The sequence below is a fragment of the Callospermophilus lateralis genome, chromosome 2 (genome assembly GCF_048772815.1).
Source record: "Callospermophilus lateralis isolate mCalLat2 chromosome 2, mCalLat2.hap1, whole genome shotgun sequence".
Taxonomy (NCBI): Eukaryota; Metazoa; Chordata; class Mammalia; order Rodentia; family Sciuridae; genus Callospermophilus; species Callospermophilus lateralis.
In genome coordinates, this window is record NC_135306.1 from 156,581,986 (window position 1) to 156,591,771 (window position 9,786).

Sequence of the window (9,786 nt, forward strand, 5' to 3'; positions counted from 1 at the left end):
CTTAGATAATGTAATTTGTCTAACATCTCAAAAGAAAATGATGAATTTGAACTAAAGTTTACCAACTATGCAACTCTGTCATCTGGGCTTAGAATGAACTTTTTATATAGGTATTTTTTTGTTTCTTGCATATTACACACTCCTTAAACAGAAATAATAGCATTCCATTGTATGGCTGAATCACAATGTGCTTATTCTGTTAATTTTTTCTAGATAATTTCCTAGACATACAATTGATAAGCCAAAGTTTGGATTTTTTTTTTCTTTTTTGGGGAGGTCAGATGTTTCAGATAGGTTGTTTATATTCCCAGCAGTAGTCTAGGGACCTTCATTTTAATGCCCCACTAGGTATTCACTATCTTTCCGATCAGTATTAGAAAGTTGAAAAATAACGTGTAATTTGATGTTAAACATATTTTCAAATGTTTTTGGCTCTTTATTCTCTAGGAATTGCTTCTTCATAGGTTTACTTTTCTTATGCATGTTTTCTGATATGTTATATATATTATGGTTATTAATATCACATATACTTATTACATATTGCAAATAATTTTCCTAGCATGTTGCTTTATTTCCAGCTTTCTCCATGGTTATTTTCATAATATAGAAATTTAAGTTTTTCATAAGGTCAGATTCTGCCTCATGACTTCTAGAGGTTTTATCAAAATTGGAAATACCTTTCTTTAAAAAAAATCCACTTAAATCATTATCTCATGTTCTTAATGGTTTTGTTTTTAACATTTGCATGTTAAATTATGCAAAGTTTATTCCAATTTAACATTTACATGTTAAATTATTCCCAATTTTGTCTTAAGATTTATACTTATCAGATCTGTTGTACAAAAATAATTTATGGCATGATGTCTTGTTCTTATTGATTGAAAATGCCACTTTTATTAAATATGAAGAATGCTTATTTATTATTACTTCTATTATATGCCATCTGCCTGCTGCTCTATTCTGCAGTAGTACTGTATTCAATGTAAAAAGGCTAACATTTGGTTTTAGTGTAAGAAAAACTGAAGAACATGAATCCAGACTATAATACAATTTGATGCAGACATAAATGTCCCATGTGAGACAGGCTGCTAGTCAGAGTGTCTGATTTGAGATTGGGTGTTGGCAAGTGATTATAACCTAAAATTTTTCAGATATAAAAATCTCTGGGCAGTAGAAGAATGTTTCCATCTGTCCTTACATTTTCCTTCCTCTAGGCTGAGGTGCTGCCATTTCACTTCACTGAGCAGTGAATATCTCTCAACTTCTCTTGTGCACAATAAGAGCCTGAAGCATCTGGACCTGGGTTCAAACTATCTTCAAGATGATGGAGTGAAGCTTCTGTGTGATGTCTTTCGGCAGCCAAGCTGTAATCTTCAGGATTTGGAGTGGGTTTTCTGGGACTTTACTGTTGGGTAGTTTCAGTTACAGGCTGTCTTAAGGGTAGAGGAGATTTGCGGGGAGAGGTGAGGAAGGCTGAGATCTGAGTATCAGGGGAAAGTGTACAGAGCTGATTTTCTGTCATTCTGCCTGAGACAAACTGAAGAAGTCTGTCCATCAGATTTGTTTTTTAATCAGTCACTATATCAGCTTCCCTCAGGTAAGACTCAGCAGCATCAGGCTAAATAGGAGTCACTTTTCTCTTTCCTTAGCTGTGAATCTGTGTCTCTTCCACTTCATAGCCATGAAGCTGAAATTGTACTCTTGTTTTTCTTTATATTTACACTCGGGTTTATGATTTTTTATAAAGAAACTGCAAGGGATATATTTTTTTTAAAAAATCTTATAGCCCCATTTCACATCCAACATTTTTAATCCTATGTCCCTTCTTGGTCTGTAAGCAAGTACATACATATGTATGGCCTTTGTGTATACATTATTATATAGACATGACTTTAGGGTTTCTGTTCACTTGATATTATTTCAGAAACACATTTAAATATATATTAAAATCATTTTAATGACTGCATGATATTTAATATTTCAATGTATAAATATTGTGGCTAGAGTGAAGCAGGGTGGATGAGTCACTTACTAATCTTGGCTCACTTTTCCTCAAGGGCCTCCACTGGGACTAGTAGCTTGGATAATTCATTAAGCGCATGAACCCAGAATTGATTTTCGGAACTGTAAACTCAAGATCCTTGGAGTACTCAGAAGTAGTTGTCTTGAGTGGGCTGACTCATGATAACCACACTTCCAAATTGGTTTAAGTTTATTGTGACATTGTAAACACCAAGGTGATTGAGCCACCTTTTCTTTCTTCAGGAAAATGTATGATATGGATTATTATGTGATTCTCTGAAATTTCCTTGATTATTTAATTGGAAGATAAAGTTTTACTTAATGGAAATTATTGCAAATCCAATACCTTCATTTCATTACAGAGATTAAATTTCTAAGTGATCTGTACACTCAAGGTCAGCCCACCTTCTCTCCTGGGTATTGCTGTAAAAATTTTTTTTCTTAGTTATTTTATAGCATCTAAGCAAGCCATGCCCTTTCTTTCAACCAATATTAACATAAATAAGAGCTAGTTGCTGAGGCCATTGACCTAAAGGCCATTGAAAGTGATACTCTCGTTCTCAATTAACATAGTGTTGATTACACGAAAATAAATATAAACCCAGTTATAATGTATACCATACATTGGTAGAAGGACTCAAGGAGCAAGAAGAACCTCACGTGGGCACAGAAATTCTTTAGGCTCAAAAGATGAAGAGATTTTGTCATGTAGGGATATCCTAGGCAAAGGAAAGGAGGGAGAGCGTAAAAGGGAATAACAATTGCTGTTGTATTTGGAGAAAAATGCATGTGTAAAGTTAGAAAATACTGTGGGGACAAAGTATGAGGAGGGAAAGCTTGAGGTCATGCAGAGGACCTGCAAGAAACAGCTTTTCATATGCTTTCTTATTTGAAGATGAAACTTTGAGGTAGATTCCTGGAAAGCTTTTTTTTTTCTTTTTTAAATTTCAAAAATCTATTAAAAATGGAAATAATTTATCTGTGGTTTCTTGGAAAAGCTTATATCCATCTTTTTTTAAAAGAAAAAGTGATTATACCCTTGATTTATCAGCTTTATAGGTAGCAATCTGTTGGTGGGGGGCAGAGTTTTACCCACTGGGTTTCTTTTGCATTGTTTGCTAGTAACATTAGACCTTCCCATGTGTGTTCTGGGTTGTAGATAGAGTGAGAAGAGGTTCAAATGTCTGGGCAGCTCTACTAGGACAAAGTTAACTAAGCCTGACAACTGAAGGGTTCACTTCTCTTTTCTATTTCTTGCAGATTAATGGGTTGTGTTCTCACTAATGCATGTTGTTTGGATCTGGCTTCAGTTATTTTAAACAACCCAAACCTGCACAGCCTAGACCTTGGGAATAATGAACTGAAGGATGATGGGATGAAAATTCTATGTGATGCTTTAAGACATCCAAATAGTAACATTCAGAAGCTTGGGTGAGTTTGTAGTTATATCATTAGAAAAATGATACCTATTTGATGGCTAGTATAGATAGTAGTTTCATGTGTGGAGAGAATGAAAAAACAATGAGGACTAGAAAGTAAGTTACTCTGAGAAATAAGAATCTGAATTTCAAATATATGGGTCAATGTATTGCATGTTCTTTGGTATAGAAGACACATTTCACGTTTCTTTCTGTCCCTTGGGTACCTTGGAAAGATACATATTAAATAAATGGTACCTGTTTGGGCTTCTTATTCATCTTTCAGGTATTCCATTTGTTCTTGAGTTAATTTTTCTTTTTAAATCAAATACTTTACTAATCATCTTATATCTGAAAAACACAAGGAGCTTGCAATCTAATAAATGCTGATCCTATGTACTTCTTATGTTCAATCTTGTGTTTAGATTTTTACTTAAATCTTGAACTGATATTGGCTAGTACATTTTCATCTGTACAACATAAGTTATTGACCTCTAGGTCAGGAATTGGATTCTCCGTGTGGGAAACCAAGACACAATATGTTTCAGCCTTTAGGAATTCAGTATCTCCCAGAGAAATCCTTGACTCTTACAAGAAAGTGCTGCTGTTCTAGTGTTTCCATAACTTTTATAATAATGCTGATATTGTAACTATCATGTCTGAGATAGAATTTTATCCTGTTTTCAACCTAATAACTTATCCTGCTTCTATTTCATGGATGCTGGAAGAAAACACAATATTTCTTTCAGAAAAAAAGGACTTCATTAGAAAGAGTATCATTGTCAGTTCCCTTTTCCCCCAGGCTTTAGTGGACTGTCATGGAGGGCTCAGATGGATGCCTGAACATGCCACTGTAGAGCAAGTGAGAATAAGCCTGCTCTTCGTCCTGGAGAGAGATGTTACTTTATCATTTAGGTTGTTCCATGAAAATACAGCCCTGAGAAATGGCCTGGGTAGAGTTATCAGAAACTTGTGTTCCTTGTTAGCAAAACATGTGGGAGAGTAACAGATCAATGGAAAAATGTCTTCTAACAATATCCATCCCTTGTTTCTATACAATACAGTATTAGCTTCTCGTGAATTTTCACATGAGTGTGCTACTCCATTAGCCACTCTGATTAATCTACTCAATAGAAGCTGAAACCATATCTGTTCAGTTAATCCCATATACTATTTAATGAAGACCATGATAAAACTCCAAGTACAGAAAGAGGCCAACTTACAGTATTGATTTCAATCATAATGCTAGGGTCCTGGATTCAGCCAACTGAATAAATCTCAGAAGAACTAATAGGTCTTTCATCTGTTATGATCCACACAAAGGAATTTAGAATGACCTGCTAATCTCTGATTTCAGTGATAATAAATGGGGCAAAATATGGACCCAAAGCAACCCATATCTCCAATAAAGGGACATTAAGTGGTCCACTGTTCCCCACATACATATGGCTCAAAAGAGCACAGGACACTCTAATTTGGGATGTATTGCTGTAATTGATTTGGATCACTATTAGACTGGTTTGGTTGAACCAGATACAGTCACATTGATAATTACAGTTGATTCATTGGCCATACATAGTTTAACCCAAGACTGTTCTGGCATCGGGAAATCCAAGTGAAGTGAGGCTGTGCTGGTTGTTGTACTTATACACATATGATTGGGGTCCATCAGGCACAGGAGAATAGCTCAGTGCCTCCTGCATCCCCAGGAGGTTTTCTGCTTATACAGCTTGTGGACAGACGTGACAACCCGGGCAGATTTCTGTGTGCAGCTGTCACTGGATTTACATAGACCAAATCGTTATTTTGCCAGGCTGTAGGGTTGGAACTGTGTGTGTGGCGGGGGAATGAGAACTTTAATTGTTCTCCCTACTCTTTATACTTCTCAGGTTCTAAGTTGTTGTTGCCCCCTAATTCCATCTTGGTGGCCATAATTTCACTTACTCTCTCCAGCCATTCCTCACCCTCACCCAAACTTTTAGCTCAGTGGGATCCAGGGTAGAGAGATGGAAGCATCTTTACAATATTTATAGAAACTCCTTATCTTCCACATCCCTTATATTTCATATTATATTTACTATCTCCTAAATAGCAAAGGCAATTATGAAGCAGATGAATCTTTCATTTACCTTTTAAAATATGGTTGGAGATATATAAAAGTCCATTTAATATATTTCCTATATAGATACTCATTTTCTCTAGCAAAATTCATTGAAGTTTTTTTCTCTCTTTACTTCTTGGCAGGGACACCTTTGTTACTTGTTACATTTTTGTTGGTGGATGGATCTGCCATTGGATTCTCTCTTCTTTCCCTTTAGCCTGTTTGTAATTCCCCAGGCCCAATAGTGCACTGTCTTAGAACAGCTCTGTAATAAGTCCTGATGTCTACTAGACCAAATCTTCCAAAAATATTTCTGATGATAATCTTCAAAATAATTTTGACTCTTCTCTTTTGCATTTTCAAGTTAATTTTCAAATATCAGATTATCAATTATCATGCACAAGCACCTGCCACACCTACCTGTTAACTGGAATTGCATTGAATCTATCAATGAGTGAGTCTCTTGATATGCCAAAATGAAGTAATTCTCAGTTTAAGTCTACCAATAAAGCTTAGTAATTTTCCCGAAGTGGAAATATACTTTGTTGTTTAACTATTTTTGATGGCATTAGTTTTAGAATAGGTAATTGCTATTTTTTTTCATTGTGTTTCATAGATACACAGTTGGTTTTGTATGTTGATTTCATATATTGTGGCCTGTCACATTCTCTTGTTGATTCTATTTTAGATTATTTTGGATTTTCTAGGTATACAGTCATACCATTTGGGAATAATGTTATTTTTCTTTTCAGACCTTATGTTTTTATTTTTATAACCTTAATAACTGTTAATACGTGATATAATATTAATATGTCCAGGGAGAGTGGGCTTCCTTCTGTTGTTCCTCATATATAAAACAAAATTTCAGTAAATCACCCACTTATCAATTTTAAAAATTCCTTTCTATACCTAGCTTGTGAAAAGTTTTTGTTTATATTTTAAAATTCTGAGTAGGTGTCTAACTTAAGAAATTTGTCAAACCTGTTTACATTTATTATATCAACCTGGGCTAAAAGCAACTCAGTCATGATATCTCTTTCGTGTGTGTGTGTGTGTGTGTGTGTGTGTGTGTGTGTGAGAGAGAGAGAGAGAGAGAGACTTATTTTGTCAGTATAAGTATTTACACATCTTTGTTCATAATGGAAATTACGTTATTATTTCTTGTGCATTTCTTGCCTCATTAAGCTTTTATATCTAAGTTGCAGTAATTTTATAAATTGAGTTTGGGAATATTGCTTCTTTTTCAGATTCCTGGGAGGAATGTAGTAAGACTGAAATCACTTGAATTTTGTAAAACTTTCTGGTGAAACTATATAGAGTTTCCATTGCAGATTGTTTTAAATCTAGATTATATTTTAAAAATATGGTTAGGTTTTTTAATTGTACTTTTTGGTATGTTTTCTCATTGATTTTATTTATTTAATGCAAATTATAGAACTTATTGGCAAGTTTCCAAAAATATTTTACTATCTGTTGAATGTTTAAATCACCAATAGTGATCTCTTTTCTCAATCCTGATATTGGTAATTTGAGCAGCTTCACATTTCATTTTTTTTCAAAGAACAACACTGATTTCTCTGTTCTACTGTATATATACTTTATATTTCATTAATTATATAATCTTATTTCTTGTACTGTCATTGTTTTTATTTTGGATTTTTGCCGTTTTTTTCCTAACTTCTTGAATTGGATGCTTATTTAGATCATATAACCTTACGTTTTTCTTTTTATTACCTTCATAACTGGCATACTTCATTCTGTAAGTATTGATAATTGTATGCAGTGTTTTGTTTTTAATCTAAAATATTTTTAGAAGTCCCTTATATTTTTCTTTAAGACATATGGGTTGGGCTGGGGATGTGGCTCAAATGGTAGTGCCCTTGCCTGGCATGCATGGGGCACTGGGTTCCATCCTCAACATCACATAAAAATAAAAATAAACATTGTGTCCACCAAAAAAAAAAAAAAACTAAAAATAAATATTTAAAAAAAGACACATGGGTTATTTTAAAATGTATTTCTTTTTCTTTTTTAATGTGGTGCTGAGGATTGAACCCAGTACCTCACACATTCTAGGCAAACACTACCACTGAGCCTATATTTCTTAATTTTTGAACGTTAACTGCTAGCATTGTGATCTGAGAAAATACTGTGATTTTAATCTTTTGAGATCTGTTGGCATTTGCTTCATGGGTCAATGTATACTTAGTTTTTGTATATGTTCTACTGTACACTTGAAAAGAGTATGTAGAGTTGCTGGTTGCAGTATCCTATGGTTTGCATATTAGTTGAATGTGTTCCTCAAAGATGCATACACTGGCAGGCTGGCCCTAGTGTGATTGTGTTGAAGTGTGGAACCTTGAAGGGATGGGACCCAGTGGCAGATGATGAGGTTACTGGAAACATCGCCCTCAGAAGGATTTTTTTCCTTTTAGATAACTTAGTTAATGACCATGAAAATATATTAAATCTCCATTATAATATTAGATTTGTGTCTTTCACTTTCTGGTTCTGTTTTTCTTTTTATATTTTTGGAACAATTATTAGGGATTGAAAATTTAAATTGATTAAATTTCCTGATGAATTCTTGAAAACCCTTTGTTTTATAATGCTTTTCACCCTAAGGTGTATTTTATGTAATATTTATGAACACTGTTTTATAATTAGTGTGACCACCTCTCTTCCACATTAATATGAATTCCATGTGGGTAGCAACTTAATTTTTCTAATATGATCAGCACCTGCATATGTGCTTATGTAAACATAAGGTAACCTTATGTTTACCTTGCACACAACTGTTCAATGGCAAGATAAACATAAGGAGAAAATTATATTCAAATTATTTGGTTGGTGAAACATCAGGTGCAGAAGGTAGTATATATACTTGCATAGCTATTCTTTGGACTATATTTATAGGCTTGTAATTCATAATAAGGGAAGGTATATGCTCAGCCTATAAATTTCTAGAAATAATATCATGAGTACTTATAATCCTTGAATTAGTATTTTTTTTTTAAGTTCTGAAATTCCACTCAAAGCTCACAGATCCTCATGTGCTTGCTCTCTGTCATGGGATAAAGTCATTTTTATCTTTTGTCTCTCTTCCCTACAGGTTGGAATACTGTAGTTTGACCTCTCTCTGTTGTCAGGATCTTTCTTCTACTCTTCTCAGCAACCAAAGACTGATAAACATGAACCTGACACAGAATGCCTTAGGGAGTGAAGGAATTGGGAAGTTATGTGAAGCCTTGAAGTCTCAGGAATGTAAACTACAAATTCTAGGGTAAGTCTTCAGTAGCTTCTCAGGAGGAGAGTTTCTAGTAATGAGAAATTTTGGGAACCACTCATTTATCACAGGCCTAAGAACCTGATTTGGATCCTTTGGAGGATTACTACTAGAACATTGAATTTTGAACGACACAATACAGCATAGTAGTTGAATTGAGCACTCTGGAGCCAGGCTACCTGAGTATAGTTTCTGATCTCTCTTCTTACTAAATGTTTATTGTAGGATAATCCCCCTATCACTGTTTTGGTTTCCTTATCTGTAGGTTAAATTATAAAATTGACATGTAAGATTATTGTGAAGATTACTGAATCAGTATAGGCTAAGTACTTATAAAAGGGCCTAGCATAATAAGCAATGAATATGTTAACTATTTTCAACATTACCATTAATAGTACTATTTTGCTTGGATAGGAAAAGGCTCTTGCTACATTTAATTTTACTTTGACTACTGTATCTCCTTTCCTACTCACCATCCATGCTCATATTCTCTATTTTAAGAGACAGGTTTTGTTTTGCTTTTGTCTTTTACTGAAATTTCACAGAGGAAGTAGAAGGCTATAGGAAAATTGAGTTCAGGAAAAGAGATTTTACCTTGTTTTCTCAGGTTGTGCAAAGAGGCATTTGATGAGGAAGCCCAGAAGCTGCTAGAAGAGGTTGAAGTAAGCAATCCACATTTAGTCATTAAGCCCTATTGTAATGATTATGATGAAGAAGACGGGTCCTGGTGGTGGTGTTCCTGATTTGAAGACCCTGACATTACTTGAAAAAATAAAAATTAAAAGAAATAAAACTTCAGAATGGCAAAGACTTTGATTCTTAGCATAATAAGATAATCTCTACACAGAAATATTGCAGGTGACATGTTAGATACTGATTAGTCACTTCTGTGTAAAACATTGGTTCTACTTGACACAAATCTTTATAGGCTAAAGGAAATGAAAAAAAAAAAGCTCTCT

The 9,786-nt window shown here is 34.2% G+C and overlaps 1 protein-coding gene across 1 annotated transcript in view; it reads left to right on the top strand.

Annotated features, from left to right (window-relative positions):
- Nlrp14 (NLR family pyrin domain containing 14) overlaps positions 1–9,570 on the top strand; it is a 30,241-nt gene extending 20,671 nt beyond the window's left edge. The window contains exons 8-11 of the mRNA XM_076842470.2: positions 1,215–1,385; positions 3,283–3,453; positions 8,654–8,824; positions 9,435–9,570. Of these exons, the coding sequence (XP_076698585.2) occupies positions 1,215–1,385; positions 3,283–3,453; positions 8,654–8,824; positions 9,435–9,570 (649 nt within the window). The remainder of the gene's footprint in view (positions 1–1,214; positions 1,386–3,282; positions 3,454–8,653; positions 8,825–9,434) is intronic.
- The last annotated feature ends 216 nt before the right edge of the window (positions 9,571–9,786 follow it).